Source organism: Passer domesticus, chromosome 19 (assembly GCF_036417665.1).
Source record: "Passer domesticus isolate bPasDom1 chromosome 19, bPasDom1.hap1, whole genome shotgun sequence".
Lineage (NCBI taxonomy): Eukaryota > Metazoa > Chordata > Aves > Passeriformes > Passeridae > Passer > Passer domesticus.
Window position 1 is genome coordinate 9,980,321 of NC_087492.1, and position 21,676 is coordinate 10,001,996.

The 21,676-nt window shown below is 39.6% G+C and overlaps 1 protein-coding gene across 11 annotated transcripts in view; it reads left to right on the forward strand.

Moving 5' to 3' along the window:
• GTF2I (general transcription factor IIi) overlaps positions 1–21,676 on the forward strand; it is an 83,405-nt gene that overhangs the window by 39,430 nt on the left and 22,299 nt on the right. For 10 of the 11 annotated variants that reach the window (XM_064394338.1, XM_064394344.1, XM_064394349.1 and 7 more), the window contains 13 exons: positions 1–105; positions 4,017–4,079; positions 4,432–4,545; positions 6,108–6,170; positions 8,325–8,429; positions 8,730–8,792; positions 10,274–10,459; positions 13,317–13,388; positions 15,081–15,185; positions 17,267–17,329; positions 18,104–18,208; positions 18,992–19,057; positions 21,216–21,399. In XM_064394338.1, coding sequence (XP_064250408.1) covers positions 1–105; positions 4,017–4,079; positions 4,432–4,545; positions 6,108–6,170; positions 8,325–8,429; positions 8,730–8,792; positions 10,274–10,459; positions 13,317–13,388; positions 15,081–15,185; positions 17,267–17,329; positions 18,104–18,208; positions 18,992–19,057; positions 21,216–21,399 — 1,294 coding nt within the window. The remainder of the gene's footprint in view (positions 106–4,016; positions 4,080–4,431; positions 4,546–6,107; positions 6,171–8,324; positions 8,430–8,729; positions 8,793–10,273; positions 10,460–13,316; positions 13,389–15,080; positions 15,186–17,266; positions 17,330–18,103; positions 18,209–18,991; positions 19,058–21,215; positions 21,400–21,676) is intronic. The other variant, XM_064394346.1, reaches the window with a different exon arrangement.

A 21,676-nucleotide genomic window follows, 5' to 3' on the forward strand; every position in this document is an offset into this window, starting at 1 on the left:
ATGATGAGGATGACTACCTACCACCTGACAAGAGACAGAAGAGCACCAAGTCAGCTAATGAAGTGGTCAATACTAGGAGAAGAAATGCAGAAGACTTGAATTCTGGTAAGATGGAAATGCAAGATGATCTTATTTCCCTGCTTTGTTTTATGAAAAGTTTTTGGGTGATTTTTGGGTGCAGAAAATTCAGTATTGTTGCAAAAATAACTGTCACATCAACTGATTGTTTAGAACCTTCTTGAGAGTATTATAGATGCTAAGAAATTAAAAAATTTATAGCCTTTCTGGAATTTCATTTATGAACCATGGGCTCTGTGTAGCTGTATTGCAGCAGCATAATCATCATCATAGTCTGTTGGTTTTTGTTATTCGAAACGATGACATAAATAGATAGAAAGTTGGGATTTTCTGGTTGTGTTCTTCCATGATCACTTCTGTTGGGTTCTCCACAGAAACACATCTATACTCTTCAGTTTAGTCTGTTAAAAATGCTTCACCTGGGATTTTTTGTGATCCTGTACCTGACCTTTGTTCTGTGGATTGGTTTGATTTGGCTTGTGGATGCTTTACTCTGTCTGCTTTTATAAGGTTCTGTGCAGTCAGGAATATGGTTTTTACTTTATATTTTTGAAGGCATCCAACAGAGTTCTGATGTCACTGCCGGAACAGAATATGGAAAGATGTGAATTGTTTTTTGGGATGTGAAGTGTTTTTTATGAGGATATAGTAACATCATTGGATGTTTTTTCATGGAAATATGTGGAAGATGTCGCCTAATTGAAATTGTACATCTTCTCCAAGCATTCTCTTTTCATATTTTCACCTAGTTGGCTTTTCTGATTTTTTTTTTTTTGTTTTACTTCTCACCTCTTTTCATTGCTTTAAATCACAGTAGTTTTCCAGAAGGGGCGGGGCCCTCCCTGGAACAGAAAGATGACCCCCTTCATCTAAAATTTTAATGACTATGAAATACATGTATTGCCCGCAAAGGAATGGGAAAATGAACAATAGTTGTTTTCTAGTCTGTGTGATAGTTGAGTAATGTGATGATTGACTCTCACAATTAAAAGGCAAATATCATGTATGTCTATTAAGAGAAGTTTTATACATTTATAGTTGTGTTTTATCCCCCTTGCATTGTTATCAGGGTTTTGGGCATTTGGGAGGGTTGGCTCGTTACTATGGCAACAGCTGACACCTACAGTCATGGTGTCAGGAAGTGATCTCCACCACTGGACAGTGAAGAAGGAGTCGATGGACAGAATTTTGGGACGGCCTAAAGGGTTAAAAGGCGAAACCTCCATTGTGTGGGTGAGCACATGGTGGGAAAGATCCTTTACTCCTGGCGCTGTAATATTTTCTCTATTCTGTCTTCTCTTGTCTTTTTGATAAGGTTTGAATAAACCGTTCAAAATTTTTGGAAGTTAGTAGCATTTCTCGTATATGTATATCTATCTGTTTATCTATCTATCTATCTGTAAATGACACAGACAAATCAGTGACAGTGTTTGGATTTTATAGTCTTGGCTTCAATCCACGTGTAAGTAAAGAAATACACAGAAGACGCATTTAAAGCTCTTCCAGCAATTTTTCTGAAAGCTACAGCCAGTGATGCAGATTTGCACAAGTGATTGTTTCCCTCAAAGAAAACCTTTAGATTTGGTCTATTTTGTTCTATGTGTTACAGTTAAAAAACAATAAAGCCAAATTAAAAATTAATAAAGATAGATTTTATTCCACGACTGATATACAGTCTCAATAGCCACAATAAAAGGGAGAGCGTCAACCCCAGGATCAGCACTGGGTGAACACTAGTCCGATCTCTATCACATCGGATCCCCCTCTGTTCACAAATGCAGTCGGGTACAGTCTGTTTTTATACTTTTTTTCGGCCCGAGGCAGAGTCTCTCTTATTCTTTTCACAGTCAGTCATATTCATGTTGTTTCCTTTCTTCCAGCTGGACTGGAGAATACAGTTCCTGGCCAGCGATGAATGCTGGTCAAGCATATTCATGCTGTCCTCCTCCTCCGGGTTGCGTTTGACAATGTAGTTCCTGCCAGGCAGTGATGGCTGGTGGCGAGGTTACGGGAACTTGACATATGAATGCAATTCCTTTGATAGCTCCCACTGTCTTGATCTCCAGCAGTGATCGTTCAGATGCAGTTGGTCTCCACCCAGGCTAGGTCCTTTTGATTGTAAATTAGATCCCTTCCTGCTGTAGGCTGCAATTTTGTAATGGTATATGGTCTTTCCATAGCACTCCTCAGACCCCGCATGTGAGTTTAAATCATCCCTATATATTTCTTCTAAACATTATAACATGTATTTATTTTATATTCTAAACAGTACAAATTATATATATATATAACATATGTCACTGGGGGTTTTCATGGTTTTTCCCCTCTGGTAACCTTGGCAAGGTGGTGAAAGGGAAGTGGCAGAACTGTGGCGTGCCTGGAATCCCCCAGGTTAGCTGTAGCTGATGAAGGTGTCTGAGGTGGTCTTAATGAGATTGGATGAGTGGGCAGCGTGGTGTGATTGGAATTCAGCAATGAGAAAGTTGAGGTTATGTGTGTCAGAAGAACTTGTTTTGAAGGGAAGAAAATCACGTTTGAGAAACTGGAGCCAATGCTGATAAATGAGAACATTTAGAACTGTGAGGAAGGCTTCTTACATAGGAGCTGTGTGTATTTACCCAAGATCAGAGGAGAACTAGTGACGATGATATGTTGCTAAGAAAAACTTACTTCAATGTTAAACGCTATTGGTGTAATGTGTCTTAAGAAGAAATGTCTCACCTGGGAGTTTTCTTCCAGAACTTTGCTGCCATTTGATTTGAGTTTTTTGACCAATTCCCTCAATGCTGAGTGTTTCTCAGGGATTTGATGCTAGACTTGATAGACCATCTTCCAATTTAATACCTATTCTTAAATTTCTAAAAATGCTGTATATTTTCAATTGTTTTAATCCTATTTACTTCTCTCAACCAGGTTTTAAATGATCAGTTGACGTGACAGGCTTTTTTACGACCCTATTTTGTGTTCATGTCCAGTAAAACAACTCCTAATTCTTCCTTTTTGTACTACTTTGCATTTGCTAGTTATGAATACAGCATTGCCTTGGAATTAGATCAAAACATGGTACTAATTTCCATGAACAGGATGATGTATTTGACATAGTTCAAACATACTCCAGTTAAGGTGTCCCAGTAGATAGAGCTGACTTTCTGCCCTACACCCCACACATCGTGTGAAGAGAAACTTTTGAAGCAAAGATTCCTTCAGACTTGATGCCAAAGTGATACCATACCCCAGCTTAGATAGATCTGAAAGAAGGTAGGCTTCAAAATGCAAAAGTGCAGCTTTACTCTGCTGGAATGACTAAAATATGTTCCTTCATGCACTGCTGCTTACTTTTGATAGAGTTCCAGATAAAATTAGCTTCACTTTTTTGAACTGTAGTGCAGTTAAGTATAAATTGCTCTTTCTCACACTGAGTGTTGGTTGGCGAATCCTGCTTGTCTTGTTGATAGACTGTGCCCCAACCAAAGCATTGTGATCATGAATTTCCCTTCCATGTTTGATTGTTGCCCTTGCAGCCTGTTATGGAAATCATCATAGTGCAGCAACCATGAGTCTGAATCGCTGGTAAAAAGATACCTAATCTGTGTGGACAGGCAGCCTTTGTTTATATTTTCAGGAATCCTGGGTAAGAGAGGGCAATATACTTATGATTGTATTAAGCCTACAAGCCAAGGCAATGGAATTTCCTTCAGTCATAGCAGCAGCTGTGCAGTGTAGCCTGTGCAGTTCAGCAAGTGTAATCCTCACCTCCTTGTCTTTGTCAGGAATTGCTCAAAGGCTGATGGTAAAATATCTTTGCTTCTGTTTTTGTTGCATGTTGTGAGCTCAAGTGGTTTCTTTGACAATGTTGGTTTAGATGCAAAGGCATGGAGTGTTTGGTTGAAAATCTTGTCCATGTCTATCACTCAGCATTCTTCTTTTTTCACTTTCAGATTCCTCCCATCATGACTCGTCAGAAGCAAGTGAGGATTCTGACGCTGAAATCAGTAGTCAAGGTCAGTTCTGCAGGTCATTGATTTCAGTTGGTTGGGCATTTTTTCTATCCAAAATGTGTTTTGCAAAGCCTGCATTATTTGGCACTGAATGAAGCAAATTGTGTGCTGGTGTTGAGTGTAATTTGGATTGTGCACTTCTTGGTAAACAAGCCTGGTGGTGACGAATTAGAAAACAGGTAAGAACAGGGGCTTTCTGAAGGTACTCAAGTAAGTAATTTACTGCAAAATTTGGTGCCCACAGTTCATTATTTCTGCTTAAGTTTTGAAATTCAAGGCAGTTCTAGAGCTATGCCTGACTTTTGGTCCATAGAAGGGCCAAAAAACCACGTTTTTTTTAATTGTTTTTTTTTAGATGATGATGATGATGAGTACCTGCCCCCTAGCAAGAGAAAGAGGAGGACGAACACCAGGTCGGCTAAGGAAACTCTCAATAGAAGGAGAAGAATATCAAAATATTTCAACTGCAGTAAGATGATTTTATCTCCCTACTTTGTTTTATAAAAACATCTTGGGTTATTTTGTGCTTCAGGAGTGAGATGTGTTAGTGCAAGCCTACATTTTAGAGCCCTGGGCTCCATATAGGTGAATTGCAGCTGTATAATCATCATCATAGCCTCTCCTATTTTTTGTTATTTGACATGGCAATGTAAATTGATGCACAGCAAGTTGGGATTTTCTGGTTGTGTTCTTTCCTGATCCCTTCACTAGGGTTCTCCACAAAAATACATCCATACACCTCAGTTTAGTCTGCTTAAAGATGCTTCATCTGGTATTTTTATGATCCTCCTCTATTCTATGGTTTGGTTTCATTTGTTTAGACTTATGGACACATTAATCAATCTGCTTTTCTAAGGTACTGTACTGTCTGGAGTATGTTTTCTACTTTATATTTTTGATGGCACCCACCAGACTCGCATGTGGAAATGCATGTGTATTAGATGTGAAGTGTATTTGTGAGGATAAATTAACATCCTAGGATATTTCTTCACAGAAATATTTGGAAATATGTAGCGTAATTGAAATTGTAAATCTTCTCCAACCACTCCCTTTTCATATAGCCACCAGACTGGGTTTTCTGATTTTTTTTTAGTTTTATTTTAAATCTCCCAAATCACACTGCTCTGGGGCTTGCTATAAGCAAATTGTGATGTTAATCATTATTTTAAGTCATGAAAGGCATTTGTAGGGTGCTCATCACCCAAAGTTTAATGGCTTGGTAGGATGTGAACACTACGCTATTGTCCTGCTGGCTTCTCTCTGAGCTCGTAGCTCTCCAGCCTGAGCTGTGTGCTTTTCAAGTCAGGTTTTGCTAGCAGCAGTGCTCCTTCTTGCAAATGCCCTTAGTTTTGTTTCAGGTAGGTAGCACCATAGTGAGGGGTACCATTGCATGAAATTCAGCAGCATTTATCCTGATTATGGAGAATGAAGTCTTGGTACAGATCCTGATAAAATTAGCTCCACTTTCTTTAATTGCAGTGCAGTTAAGTATAAATTGCTCTTTCTTATACTGAGTGTTGGCTGGCTAATCCTGCATTTCTTGTTGATGCACTCTGCCCCAACAGAACCATTGTGATAATGAATTTCCCTCCCATGTTTGATTGTTGCGCTTGCAGCCTGTTCTGGAACTCCTGATAGCACAGCAACCATGAGTCTGTAGAGCTGGTAAAACTTACCTAATATGTGTGGACAGGCAGCCTTTGTTTATATTTTCAGGAATCCTGGGTAAGAGAGGGCAATATACTTATGATTGTATTAAGCCTACAAGCCAAGGCAATGGAATTTCCTTCAGTCATAGCAGCAGCTGTGCAGTGTAGCCTGTGCAGTTCAGCAAGTGTAATCCTCACCTCCTTGTCTTTGTCAGGAATTGCTCAAAGGCTGATGGTAAAATATCTTTGCTTCTATTTTTGTTGTATGCTGTGAGCTCAAGTGGTTTCTTTAACAAAGTTGGTTTAGATGCAAAGGCATGGAGTGTTTGGTAGAAAATCTTGTCCATGTCCATCATTAAACAGTCCTATCTTTCTCTTTCAGATTCCTCCCTACTTGACTCGTCTGATAAAACTGAGGATCCTGAGGTTGAGGTCACTGTTGATGGTCAGTTCTGCAGGTCATTGATTTCAGTTGGTTGGGCATTTTTTCTATCCAAAATGTGTTTTGCAAAGCCTGCATTACTTGGCACTGAATGAAGTGTATTGTGTGCTGGTGTTGAGTGTAGTTTGGATTGTGCACTGCTTTGAGGAAGCCCTGGGGGACATCCCCTTAGTTGCACCCCACTGTCTCCTTCCTCCATTCCTGTGTCTCTTCTTATTTTCCTGAGCCACTGCCTCCCATTTCCCTGATTAGCCCTTATTTTTGCACTGCCCCGAGAGCAGGGTCAGTCCCCTTGCCCTTGGGGAGGGAATGCTGGACCCTGAATGTGTGTGTGGCTGAGGACCTGAACATCTCACCACACGGCTGAATTAAACATCTGTGGATATTAGGCAAAGGCCCTTTTTTGCTTCTTTACCTTGGACTGTACTAGCAGCAATTCAAGCTGCAACAAATGGTGCCCCATGTTGGGCGCCAGCTGTAAAAATCTGTGTCTGGGCAGGCTCTTCAAGTCCATTCCGGCTGGCTATGGACCCCAGCCCACACGATCTTACATGGACAAAAGGCAAAAGACCAGAAGTGCTCTTCTCCATGTGGGGACCAATGTCCTCTGTTTATTGTGAGGAGACACCTCAGATTCCGGCAACATCCCAGATGGGAAAGAGAACGTTGCCTGATGGTGGGAGGCTTTTATACCTGGGGGAAAGGGGGACGTAGGACGAGGACCACAGCCAATGGGATACCAGTGAGGAGGGGCGAGTGGAGGGGTAAACCAGGGAGAGACCACCACATTAACACTTAGGCAGAGGGGAAAAGGGGAGGACCATGTGGTCATAGGATACAAATAATGTGAACAGTGCAAATTATTAAACACCCAGTGCAAACAACTAAATAACTAGTGCAATACAACACTGCTTGGTAAATGAGTCTGGAGGAGAAGTATTAGAAAATCACAATATACTGAAGCATATTTGTAGCCATGATATTTTATGAAAAATCCTTTCCTAGGATTTTTCCCCTCCTGAGAGCTGAGAGCCTCAGGAAAGAAATGTAAACAATAACTATCTGCTGCTGTGGAATGCAACAGGTGCATCTTCCATTGGTCCATGTAGATTTGTTTTCAATTAGCGACCAATCACAGCCACCTGTGCCAAGGCTGTGAGCAGTCACGGGATTTTTGTTATTCTATTCTATTCTTGTTCTTTGTAGCCTTCTGATTCTTCTTCTCTCTCTGTACTTTTTGTATAGATTTAATGTAGTATTTTAATATAATATATAACATAATAAATCAGCCTTTTGAGGAAAATGGAGACAAGCCTTGTGTCCTCACACATGGGTGGATCGCCACAAGACACATTGGATTTGGTGGGCTGCTTTGAAATGATGCCTGACAGCAGTTTGTATCTTTTGCATGGTTTTCGGGTGTTGTTAATGAAAAATAGTCATTGAAGAGACAAGATGTTATAACATTCCTTCATACTGGAGAACACACTACTTTGTAAACCCACTGTAGTTATGTGTAACACTTGTAGTTAAGAAATGCTTCTGGGAAGAATGGTACCAGAACAGAAAGGCAGTGCTGCAGGTGGTGTAAGTGGAGTGGGGTTTTCCTGTCTGTGCACTTGTGTGTGTTTAAGGCAGAGTTGACCTGTTTGATGAATTTCATTGGTGCCCATTGGTTTTACACTGGTTTCAAAGTGGATTTAGAACATTTGAGCTCTTCAACAAAAAACATAGGGTACTGTCTTTTGGGATCTACAAGTGGAATGATATTGCTCCCAGTTAGATAACAAATGTAGTCCTTACCTGCACAATTTATTCTGTGATTCCTTTTGCTGTTGCATGGCTGTTTTACAATCATGTGATACCCAGTCATGTTTCAGAAGACAATGTTGTTTTCCTTAGGAAGTACAGTAGCTGCTTTGTTCTTTGCTCTCTTGTGCTTTGCACAGGCCCTTTTGAAGGAACAAGTTGTTTCTTCACAGTTAAGTAGTGGATCTTTCTAAAGTTACTCAGTTAAGTAATTTATTGCAAAATTTGTTGCCCTAATAAACACCATTCCTTATTTCTGTTTTAGTTTTGAAATTCAAGGCAGTTGCAGTGCTGCACTCAAGTTTCCTGGACAAAAAAAACATTGGTGTTTTTTATTGTTTTTTAAAGATGATGAGGATGACTACATACCACCTGACAAGAGACAGAAGAGCACCAGTTCATCTAATGAAGATGCTGATGTTGAGAGAAGAAAAGAAGAAGAGTTCAGTTGTGGTAAGATAAAAAATTTTGGTTTATAAAAAGGTTTTGGGTAATTTTGTGCTGCAGGAGGGAGACGATTTAGTGTAAGACTTCATTTAAGAGCCCTGGGCTCTGTGTAGGTGAATTGCAGCAGTATAATCATCATCATCGGCTACCTCATGGTAAAATATATTTGCTTCTAGTTTTGTTGCATGCTGTGAATGCAAGATCTTGGCTTCTTTGACAATGTTGGTTTAGATGCAAATGCATGGAGTGCTTAATTGAAAATCTTATCCATGTCCACCATTCAGCAGTACTGTTTTTTTCTTTCAGATACCTCCCACCATGACATGTCAGAAACAAGTGAGAATCCTGAGGTTGAGGTCACTGTTGAAGGTGAGTTCCCCAGGTCATTAATTTCAATTGGTTGGGCATTTTTCTGTCTAAATTCTGTTTTCCAAAAGCTGCAATGCTTGGCAGTGAATGAAGAAAATTGTGTGCTGGTGTTGAGTGTAGTTTGGATTGTGCACTGCTTGGTAGACGAAACTGGTGGAGAAGTTTTAGAAAACCACAATATACTGAAGCATGTTGGACCATTCTGGGGAACCCATTGTTTTATAACCACATTGTAGTTAGATGTAGCATTTGTAGTTAAGAAATGCTTCTGTTAAGAATGGTACCAGAACAGAAAGGCAGTGCTACAGGTGGTGTAAGTGGAGCCTCAAAGTGTCAGTCTAATATTGGTAACTGTGAGATCCAAACCTTTGCACTGACCAGTTGCCTTTGTCATCCAAGTGGCTCTAAAGCTACTAAGCAGTGTCCCTGCTGTCCTCATGCTAGGATCTTGGTAGGAGGTGAGCTGTGTTTCTTGTATTTGTGAATGAGTGTCCTGGAACTGCTTTAAAACACTGCTGAGGTTGGCTTTTGCAGTGCTTGCTTGTGGAATTAGACTAAGAGCACCCAATCAGCAGTTTATGAAGTAGGCAGAGCATTTGTGAGAAAGGGGACACTTCTGGCATTGCTTTCACCATTTTATAATGCAGCATGGCAACAACTCCACCGTTACCTCAACGGAAAAGTTTATATGAGAGGAGTCATTGAGTTCTGCTTGTATGTAAAGGCCTTTACCACAAAAGTAAAAGTGCTCTGCAAATGTTTTCTGTGACAGAGTATAACAGAACTGAATTGGTACAAGATCTGCCAATATGTGATGTTACTCTTTCTAAGTAAACCATACCGTGGGTGACGTGGGTGCATGTTTTTCTGCATGTGAAATGAGTTTTCTTTGTCTGCTCTACCCATTTGTTCTCTCTGAGGTTGGAGGTATTGTTAATTGGGCAGTCTCAAAAGCTCATTAGCTTAAGGAAGATCAGGGTGGATTGGGAAGTGCCAGGCTGAGTAGCAGCTCTGTGACACATTGCTGGGTTTGCTGTTCTCAAGTCTGTTCACTTGTGTGTATTTAAGGCAGAGTTGACCTGTTTGATGAATTTCATTGGCACCAATTAGTTTTAAACTGGTTTATAATGTGTATTTAGAACATTTGAGCTCTTCAACAAAAAACATAGGTGCTTTCTTTTGGGATCTACAAGTGGAATGATATTGCTCCCAGTTAGATAACAAATGTAGTCCTTACCTGCATAATTCATTCTGTGATTCTTTTTGCTGTTGCATGGTTGTTCTATGATCAATCATTTTTTAGAAGACAATGTTGTTTTTCTTCGGAAGTACAGGAGCAGCTTTCTTTCTTGCTTTCTTGTGCTTTGCACAGGCCCTTTTGAAGAACAAGTACAAACAGGATCTTTCAGAAGTTACTCATGTTCGTGATGTGTTGCAAAATTTGTTGTCCTGATAAACACAATTCCTTATTTCTGTTTTAGTTTCGAAATTCAAGGCAGTTCCGGTTCTGCATGCAAATTCCGTGGAGAAAAAAACAGGGGGTTTTTTATTGTTTCTTAAAGATGATGGTGAAGACTACCTATCACCTGACAAGAAAATGAGGACCAAAAATTTGGCAAATGAATCTGCCGATGCTGAGAGAGGAAATGTCGAAGAGTTCAGTTCTGGTAAGATAAAAATTCAAGATGATTTTATCTCCCTGCTTTGTTTTATGGAAACGTTTTGAGTAGTTTTGTGCAGAAGGAGTGAGATGTGTTAATGCAAGCCTTCATTTTAGAGCCCTGGTCTCCGTGTGGATGAATTGCAGCAGTTTAATCATCATCATAGGCTACCTCTGTTGTTTTTTTGTTATTTGACGTGCTGACATAAATTGATGCACAGCAAGTTGGGATTTTCTGGTTGTGTTCTTTCCTGATCCCTTCACTAGGGTTCTCCACCGAAATGCTTTCAGGCACTTCAGTTTAGCATCCTTAAAGATATTTTACCTGGTATTTTTTGTGATTCTGTACCTGTCCTTTATTCTGTAGTTTGGTTTGGTTTGATTTGGCTATGGACACATTAATCTGTCTGCTTTTCTAAGGTTCTGTGCTGTCTGGAGTATGTTTTCTACTTTATATTTTTGAAGGCAGCTACCATACTTCTGATGTCAGTGCAGGAACAGATGTGGAAATAAAATTACAGCCTTTAAGATGTGAAGTGTTTTTTGTGGAGATAAGTTAACATCCTAGGATATTTTTTCACAGAAATATTTTGAGGTGTATGTAGCCTGATTGACATTGTACATCTTCTCCAGCCTTTCTTTATTCATATTTCCGCCAGGTTGGCTTTTTTGATTTTTGATTTACTTTGCTTTTAATCTCCCAAATCAAAGCACTCTGTGCAGGCACACACTATGTTAGTAGTTGGAACTGGGGCTGTGGCTGAGCCTCAGCCCCAATGGGCTACAGCTTTGAAAAGCAGAAGAAGAGTATTGAAAGCAATGAGACAAGGAGTGCCAAGGTATACTGACCAATCATAAAAGGGTACAGAGGGCACACAGGCATAATGCATGTAAGATAAAGGGTATAAAAGGTTGTAATGTGGGACAAGAAAGGGCTGATGCTTAAATCTGCTTTAAATTGTGTGCTGTTACTTTGTGTGTTATGACCATCTCAGCTCCTACATTTGGTGACCCCAATGTGAAAGTGAGGTGATTTGCAGACAACTGTGGCCCTAACAGCAAAGTAGGCAGAATGAGAATCTAAAAATCCAGATAAGTTATAGCCAATCAGATCTGGCTCTTCAGAAGGTTGTCTGAAAGCTACAGTCAGTGATGCAGATTTGCACAAGTGATTGTATCCCTCAAAGAAAATCATTAGGTTTTGTCTCTTTTGTTCTATGTCACTGGGGGTTTTCACTATTTTTCCTCTCTGGTAACCTTGTCAAGGTGGTGAAAAGGGAAGTGGCAGAACTGTGGCGTGCCTGGAATCCCCCAGGTTAGCTGTAGCTGATGAAAGTGTTTGAGGTGGTCTTAATGAGATTGGATGAGTGGGCAGCGTGGTGTGATTGGAATTCAGCAATGAGGAAGCTGAGGTTACGTGTGTCAGAAGAACTTGTTTTGAAGGGAAGAAAATCACATTTGAGAAACTGGAGCCAATGCTGGTGAATGAGAACATTTAGAAATGTGAGGAAGGCTTCTTATATAGGAGCTGTGTGTATTTACCCAAGATCAGAGGAGACCTAGTGATGATGATATGTTGTAAAAAAAAACTTACATTACACCAATGGCGTTAAACATTGAAGTGTCTTAAGAAGAAATGTGTCATCTGGGAGTTTTATCCAGAACTTTGCTGCCATTTGATTTGAATTTTTTGACCAGTTCCCTCAATGCTGAGTGTTTCTCAGGGATTTGATGCTAGACTTGATAGACCATCTTCCAGTCTAATACCTATTCTTAAATTTCTAAAAATTGTTGTGTAATTTTAATTGTTTTAATCCTATTTACTTCTCTCAACCAGGTTTTAAATGATCAGTTGACGTGACAGGCTTTTTTACAACCCTATTTTATGTTCATGTCCAGTAAAACAACTCCTAATTCTTCCTTTTTGTACTATTTTGCATTTGCTAGTTATGAATACAGCATTGCCTTGGAATTAGATCAAAACATGGTACTAATTTCCATGAACAGGATGATGTATTTGACATAGTTCAAACATACTCCAGTTAAGGTGTCCCAGTAGATAGAGCTGACTTTCTGCCCTACACCCCACACATCGTGTGAAGAGAAACTTTTGAAGCAAAGATTCCTTCAGACTTGATGCCAAAGTGATACCATACCCCAGCTTAGATAGATCTGAAAGAAGGTAGGCTTCAAAATGCAAAAGTGCAACTTTACTCTGCTGGAATGACTAAAATATGTTCCTTCATGCACTGCTGCTTACTTTTGATAGAGTTCCAGATAAAATTAGCTTCACTTTTTTGAACTGTAGTGCAGTTAAGTATAAATTGCTCTTTCTCACACTGAGTGTTGGTTGGCAAATCCAGCTTGGCTTGTTGATGCACTCTGCCCCAACCAAAGCATTGTGATCATGAATTTCCCTCCCATGTTTGATTGTTGCCCTTGCAGCCTGTTATGGAAATCATAGCAGTAGTGCAGTATCCATGAGTCTGTATCGCTGGTAAAACTTACCTAATCTGTGTGGACAGGCAGCCTTTGTTTATATTTTCAGGAATCCTGGGTAAGAGAGGGCAATATACTTATGATTGTATTAAGCCTACAAGCCAAGGCAATGGAATTTCCTTCAGTCATAGCAGCAGCTGTGCAGTGTAGCCTGTGCAGTTCAGCAAGTGTAATCCTCACCTCCTTGTCTTTGTCAGGAATTGCTCAAAGGCTGATGGTAAAATATCTTTGCTTCTGTTTTTGTTGCATGTTGTGAGCTCAAGTGGTTTCTTTGACAATGTTGGTTTAGATGCAAAGGCATGGAGTGTTTGGTTGAAAATCTTGTCCATGTCCATCACTCAGCATTCTTCTTTTTTCCCTTTCAGAGCCCTCCCACCATGACTCGTCAGAAACAAGTGAGCCAAGTGAGAAACCTGAGGTTGAGGTCACCCTTGAAGGTCAGTACTATGGGTCCTAACTTTCATGGTTTTGGGCTTTTTTCTATCCAAAATGTGTTTTCCACATATTGTGTTACTTGGCACTGAGTGAAGAGAATTGTGTGCTAATGTTGAGTGTAGTTTGGATTGTGCACTGCTTAGTAAACAAAATTGGTGGAGAAGTTTTAGAAAACCACAATATACTAAAGCATGTTGGATCTGGTGGGCTGGTTTTGAAATGATGCCTGACAGCAATTTGTATCTTTTCCATAATTTTCAAGTGTTGTTAATGGAAAATACTCACTGAACGGAGAAGATGTTATAAAATTCCTTCATTCTGGAGAACACATTGATTTATAACCACATTGTAGTTAGATGTATCATTTGTAGTTAAGAAATGCTTCTGGGAAGAATGGTACCAGAACAGAAAGGCAGTGCTGCAGGTGGTGTAAGTGGAGCCTCAAAGTGTCAGTCTAATATTGGTAACTGTGAGATCCAAACCTTTGCACTGACCAGTTGCCTTTGTCATCCAAGTGGCTCTAAAGCTACTAAGCAGTGTCCCTGCTGTCCTCATGCTAGGATCTTGGTAGGAGGTGAGCTGTGTTTCTTGTATTTGTGAATGAGTGTCCTGGAACTGCTTTAAAACACTGCTGAGGTTGGCTTTTGCAGTGCTTGCTTGTGGAATTAGACTAAGAGCACCCAATCAGCAGTTTATGAAGTAGGCAGAGCATTTGTGAGAAAGGGGACACTTCTGGCATTGCTTTCACCATTTTATAATGCAGCATGGCAACAACTCCACCGTTACCTCAACGGAAAAGTTTATATGAGAGGAGTCATTGAGTTCTGCTTGTATGTAAAGGCCTTTACCACAAAAGTAAAAGTGCTCTGCAAATGTTTTCTGTGACAGAGTATAACAGAACTGAATTGGTACAAGATCTGCCAATATGTGATGTTACTCTTTCTAAGTAAACCATACCGTGGGTGACGTGGGTGCATGTTTTTCTGCATGTGAAATGAGTTTTCTTTGTCTGCTCTACCCATTTGTTCTCTCTGAGGTTGGAGGTATTGTTAATTGGGCAGTCTCAAAAGCTCATTAGCTTAAGGAAGATCAGGGTGGATTGGGAAGTGCCAGGCTGAGTAGCAGCTCTGTGACACATTGCTGGGTTTGCTGTTCTCAAGTCTGTTCACTTGTGTGTATTTAAGGCAGAGTTGACCTGTTTGATGAATTTCATTGGCACCAATTAGTTTTAAACTGGTTTATAATGTGTATTTAGAACATTTGAGCTCTTCAACAAAAAACATAGGTGCTTTCTTTTGGGATCTACAAGTGGAATGATATTGCTCCCAGTTAGATAACAAATGTAGTCCTTACCTGCATAATTCATTCTGTGATTCTTTTTGCTGTTGCATGGTTGTTCTATGATCAATCATTTTTTAGAAGACAATGTTGTTTTTCTTCGGAAGTACAGGAGCAGCTTTCTTTTTTGCTGTCTTGTGCTTTTCACAGGCCCTTTTGAAGGAACAAATTGTGCCTTCATCGGTAAGATCAGGATCTTTCAGAAGTTACTCATGTTCGTAATGTGTTGCAAAATTTCTTGCACTCATAAGCACTATTCCTTAGTCCTGTTAGATTTTTGAAATTCAAAACAATTTCAGACCTGCACTCAAGTTCTCTAGACAAAAATCCAGTGATTTCTGTTTCATTTCTTTTAGATTCTGACCATACCTACGTATACCGTGACAGGAGACGGAGGAGCACCAGGTCTGTTAATGACGAGTCCAACACTCGGAGCAGAAAAGCAGAGGAGTTCAATTCTGGTAAGATGGAAATTCAAGATTATTTCATCACCTTGTTTCTTTTATGGGAAGGTTTTGAGTAATTTTGTACTGCAGGAGTGAGACATTTTAGTGCAAGCCTTCATTTAAGAGCCCTGGGCTCCGTGTAGGTGAATTGCAGCAGTATAATCATTGTCATAGGTTGCCTCTGTTTGTTTTTGTTATTTGACTTGACAACAACGTTAGACACACAGGAAGTTGGGATTTTCTGGTTGTGTTCTTTCCTGATCCCTTATGTTGGGTTCTCCCCTGAAATGCATCTTTGTGCTTCAGTTTAGTCTGGTTAAAGATGCTTCACCTGGGATTGTTTGAGTAACTCTCCTTTATCCTGTGTTTTGTTTTTTTTTTTTAGTTTAGGGGCACATTAATCTGTCTGCTTTTATAAGATTCTGTGCAGTCAGGAATATGTTTTTTACTTTATATTTTTGAAGGCAGCCACCAGAGTTCTCATATCAGTGAAGGAAAAGATGTGGAAATAAAGTTATAGCATTTCAGATGTGTTTTTTGTGCTTATAAATTACCATAATTGGATATTTTTTCATATAAATATTTGCAAAGATGTTGCCTAATTGAAATTGTACATCTTCTCCAATCATCCTCTTTTCATATTTCCACCAGGTTGGCTTTTTTGATTTTTGCTTTGTTTTGCTTTTAATCTCCCAAATCACACTCCTCTGGGGCTCGCTATAAGCAAATTGTGATGGTAATCGTCATTATTTTAAGTCATGAAAGGCATTTGTAAGGTGCTGGTCACCCCAAGTTTAGTGGTTTGGCAGGATGTGAACACTACACTATTGTCCTGCTGGCTTCTCTCTGAGCACATGGCTCTCCAGCCTGAGCTGTGTGCTTTTCAAGGCAGGTTTTGCTAGCAGCAGTGCTCCTTCTTGCAAATGCCATTAGTTTTGTTTTGCAGATAGGTATTATATTTCTTTTTCTTGAGCCAGGTCTCATAAGCTCTCAAAAGAAATATAATACACCCAAGGATAATTCAGCTATTATTTTGGGGGCATAATAAAAGCAGGATGACTTTTGCTGCAGTGTTAGAAACACAAAGGTTTAATAAAAGGCAAAATAACAAACAGAAAAACCCGAGCCAGGTGCAGAGGTCTGCTCCTGGTAGAAACACCTCACAAATGTACTTAGCTCTTTTGTTCTCTTCTTTTTCTACCTGATTGGTCAGGCAGGACTTTTTGGCTTCTATCCAATTAGATGTCCTCAAGTTTTTGGTGAAGTCTCTGAGGTCCTATGAGGTGGCTTTTCACCTAATCGTTGAGAGAAACTTCTGGGCTTCTTTCCTTTTTTTGGGGGACAAAGGCTAGTTTTGCCACTTTGTCGGGGGCACACTCCTACAGGTAGGTATCACCATAGTTAGGGGTACCATTGCATGAAATTTCAGCAGCAGTTCTCCTGATAATGGAGAATGACGTTCATTGCCTGTGCTGGCTGCAGTATTAACTGAACTCATTGGAGAAGAGAAATCTGGGTGGTTTGTTTTCCTCAGCATAATGCCATGTGCTTTATACCTGACTTGAGGAGGGAGCATGAGGAAGGGGAAGTGTGAGAGGAAATGACCTGGGCTCTGACTGTGCCTCAGTTTTGACAAGAATAGCTACAGAAGCTGAGTGTGGCCCTTTAAGTCAGAGTAAGGCTTTGTAACACCTTTTTCTGAGATCTGTTGTATTTTACAAGTTTCTGTAAGACAAGTGTGAAAGTTGCACGTGGTTTTGCTGAATTGAATAGTTCGAGATGAGGAGGGTCAGTGGTGATGCTGGGTTCCCATGCAGGAGCAAAGGTGAGCCACTTTACTGTAAAAACCCAGGTTTTTTAAGCAGTCAGCTGGTTATCAGTTACATACTTTTGAGTATGTGTAATCTTCACCTCCTTGCCTTTGTCTGGAATTGCTCAAAGGCTCATGGTAAATATATCTTTGCTTCTATTTTTGTTGCTTGCTGTGAATGCAGTGGGCTTCTTTGACAATGTTTGTTTAGATGCAGAGGCATGGAGTTGTTCGTTAAAAATCTTGGTCATGCCAATCATTCAACTGTCCTGTTTTTCCCTTTCAGATTCCTCCCAGCATGAATCATCAGAAGGAAGTGAGGTTTCTGAGGCTGAACTCACTAGTGAAGGTCAGTTCCCCAAGTCACCGATTTTAGTTGGTTGGTTGGGTATTTTTCTGCCTAAATTGTGTTTTCCAAAGCTTGTATTACTTGACAGTGAATGAAGAGAATTGTGTGGTGGTGTCGAGTGTAGTTTGGATTGTGCACTGCTTGGTAAACAAAATTGGTGGAGAAGTGTCAGAAAACCATAATATACAGAAGCATATTTGGACTTGGTGAGCTGGTTTTGAAATGATGCTTGACAGCAATTTGTGTCTTTTGCATAATTTTCAGGTGTTGTTAATGAATAATACTCATTGAGCAGAGAAAATGTTATAACATTCCTTCATTCTGGAGAACCCATTGCTTTATAACCACACTGTAGTTAGATGTGTCATTTGTAGTTAAGAAATGCTTTTGGGAAGAATGGTACCAGAACAGAAAGGTAGTCCCTGTCTGCACAATTTATTCTGTGACCTTTTGGAGTTGCATGGTTGTTTTACAATCATGTGATGCCCAGTCATTTTTCAGAAGACAATGTTGTTTTCCTTAGGAAGTACAGGAGCAGCTTTGTTCTTTGCTTTCTTGTGCTTTGCACAGGCCCTTTTGAAGGAACAAGTTGTTCCTTCACAGGTAGGAACAGGAGCTTTCAGAAGTTACTCAGTTAAGTAATTTGTTGAAAATTTGTTGCCTGGTAAGCACAGTTCCTTAATTCTGTTGTAGTTTTGAAATTCAAAGCAGTTCCAGTGCTGCACTCGAGTTTCTTCGACAAAAACCCAGTGATTTTGTTTTTTTCTGTTTAAGATAATGATGATGACTACTTACCCCATGAGAGGAGACAGAGGAGCCCCAAGTCAGGTAACGACTTGGGCAGTAGTAGGACAAGCAGTGGAATACGGTTCAATTTTGGTAAGATTAAAATTCTAGATTATTTTGTTTCACTGCTTTGTTTTATGAAAAGGATTTGAGTAATTTTGTAGTGCAGGTGATGCATTTTAGTGCAAGCTTTCATTTAAGAGCCCTGGTCTCTATTTAGATGGATTGCAGCAGTATAATCATCATCATAGGCTGCCTCTGTTGTTTTTTGTTATTTGACGTGGCAACGTAATTGGATGCACAGGTTTGGATTTGGATGAACTTCTTTTTGCAGCTGTATTTTCTTTCAGAAATAGGATTTCTGGGTGTATTTTGCAACACCAGGACTTGGAGAAATAGTAGATTAAAATAGAGAAGGGCAGATGCCTCCTGATCCGTGTCGTTGTACAGATTTCCACCAAAACAACTCCATGTACTTTCTGTCAGCTTTATCAAGCTTTTCTGCACTGAAATCTAGGTTACTGTCAACAGGACCTATAAACTGCCTTTACCCCTGGAGGTAGCAAGAGCTGATGACAAAGCTGATGGCTTTGATGAGCCATCAAAGAGAGAAATCATTTTTGGAAGTTACTTTAACCTGTTTTTTGTTGTGGTTTTTTAAACTTCATTTAATGTACATCTTTCAGAAGTAATGTTTAACATTTTATTCTGTGCTTTTTTTTTTTTTTAATGTATCCATGCATTTTAAGGTGTAGTCTGAACTGTACTCAGGAGGAGCTGTTTGCAAGTAAAAGTACATGCTTCATATTTTATTTAGGGGTAACAAGATTCTCAGATTTTTTTGTAGCTTGACATGTCCTCCTCTTTTCTTTGCAGACAAATGGAACACACGAATTACTGACTTGAGAAGGGAAGTTGAAGACCTGTTTGATAAAAAATATGGTAAGAGCTGTTTGATAAAAATATGGTATGTGTTACACACCTTTCCAAGCCATTGCCTGTAGTCCTTTGTCACAGCAAGTGACAGACTGCTCTTTGGCATGCATCTTGGCTCAGGAGCACGCCAGAACTGACAGCACCAAAGGGCTAAATACTGTTAGAAGACATATAATTGGGAAGAGTAAAATTGAGAAGAGCTTTTTTGATTAACAGAGTGATTTCAAAATGGGATATCTTTGTTTGGCACCAAAGTGGAAAATTTGATTTTATTTCTCAATTGTGCTCAGTCTCCTGCAGCACTTGCATGCTCACATATCTTGGCCACCCACATGTGAGAGAGCTGTCCTTTTCTCTGCAATTACACTGAGTCTTTAAGTGAAAGAATCTTTAGAGTGGCACTGAAGAGAGGCTGCCACTCATTGGTTGTTCATTTTGATTATGATTGTTTTACAGTGAAGCAAAACTTATATATCCAATGGCTCTTGGAAATAAAAAGATGTGTTAGACTTTGAAATTTGTCTCCAAATGCTGCACTTAGATATGTTTTGTGTCCACTTATCAAAAACTACAGCAGCATTAGTAAAGATGTAAAAATAAATGCTGGTTTGCCTCTGCCATGAAAAGTGGAAGTGCTTTCAGAATAGCCCTTGTGCTTTGGAGTTACTACATGTTTGGGATGTGACTATCATCTGACATTTAAAACAGCCCACTGAAAGCAACTTGCACCAAGGTAATACAGTTCAGAATCTGATTCACTGTATTTTAATTGCTAAGAAAGGAGCATCATTCTTAGTGAATTGCTTCAATTTTGCTTTTGATGTTTGCACATAGTAATGTTCACTGAAGAAAATTAACTTGGTTGAAGACAATTTAAGAGGTAGACACTCTAGAATGAGTTGCCTCCCATGATGGTATTAACCAATCCCTTTCCAGCAATACTACACTTACTAGTAGGTGTAAGTGAAAAAAATAACAGTCTCTTTACAAGCAAAACAGGAATGGGCAAAAAGTAAGAGTAAATAACAAAAAATTGCTAAATGTCTGGAAGTCCATGGCAACAATGGGAAGTCCAGGATGGTGGGGTACGCACCCCTCCTTCCCAGGTTGCTAGTTACTTGCTTTTCATTTGTTTCAAAGATTTCATTAGGAGGGCCATGCTTTTTTGGCAGTGTTAGAGGTGTATTTTTTATTTCATTAGTGGTTCCTTGGATTTCTAAAATACACAGAAGCTTCAGGAATTCACTAAAAAGGAGGGATGTGTGCCCCTACTCCAAGGCATTAATGACTTGTAAGCCAATAGTAGTAACAAATTATAACAGAGCTAGAACCTGAACATGAACTGAAACATGCTTAGTTTATCATTGTCTAAATAACTTCATCTTTCAAAATGCTCTATTAAGCAGAACCAAAATAACGAGAATAACTTCATCTTTCAAAAATCTCTATTAAGCAAAACCAGAATAGTGAGAATCCTCACTCTAACAGGTGCGGTCACTGTTATTAAATGTTTGCATAAAGGGCAAAGAGGATGATCTGCAGGGCTGCAGCTTGTTAACTGTGAATCAAAGTGATTTTGCTATTAAACCAAGTCCCTCACAGCATGAATGCTTGAATGTTTAAATGTGCTGAGGGGTTATTGCCTGTATGGTAATTATAATGTTTGTCAGAGTGATATCAAACAGTAATTGAGTAGAGCCACAAGCTAGTCTATTGTATTTGTGGGGTGCCCCGATGTAGGAAGGAATGATGAATCTGACTCCATGTTCTCAGAAGTCTAATTTATTATTTTATACCGTATTATATTAAAGAATTTTATACTGTACTATACTAAAGAATACAGAACAGATACTTACAGAAGGCTAAAAAGCTAATAATGAAACTCGTGACTCTCTCCAGAGTCTTGACACAGCGTGGCCCTGATTGGCAAATGAGTGAAAACAATTCACAGCAAAAAGCAATGAAACAACCACCTGTTGGTAAACAATCTCCTACCACATTTCAGAGGAGCAAAACAGAGGAGAAGCAAATGAGATTAAGAATTGTTTTCCTTTTTTGCTGAGGCATCTCAGCTTCTCAGGAGAAAAATTCTGGGCGAAGGGATTTTTCCAAAAATATGAATGTGACACTAGTCTAATGTTTTTATTCTCCTTTTTCATTAAAGGTGAGGCTATAAAAGCAAAAGGTCCAGTGTCTGTCCCATACACAACCTTCCATTCACATCCAGAAGATTTAATAGTGGAAGGGATGCCAGATGGGATTCCCTTCAGGCGCCCAGCCACGTACGGCATTCCCCGGCTGGAGAGGATCCTTCTAGTAAAGGAGCGGATCCGCTTTGTGATTAAGAAGTAAGGAGTTCTTCATTTTGGTCTCTACATTACTCATTGTTTTCTGCTGGTGCCACTTTGCTTCATTTTTCTTCACGGAATTCCAAACTGGTTTCTACTGGCATGTTAATTTATGGTGCTAAGGAGTAGTTTTTAGTTGATGTCCACTTTGATATATTCAGCTTATTATCAGACCAGTGGAACACTTAGAGTGGTGGTGCAGAGATCTCTGGACAGATCTCTTCAATCTTATGGACTTCTTGTCAGGGACAGATCTCTTTGTACTGTTCAGATCTCT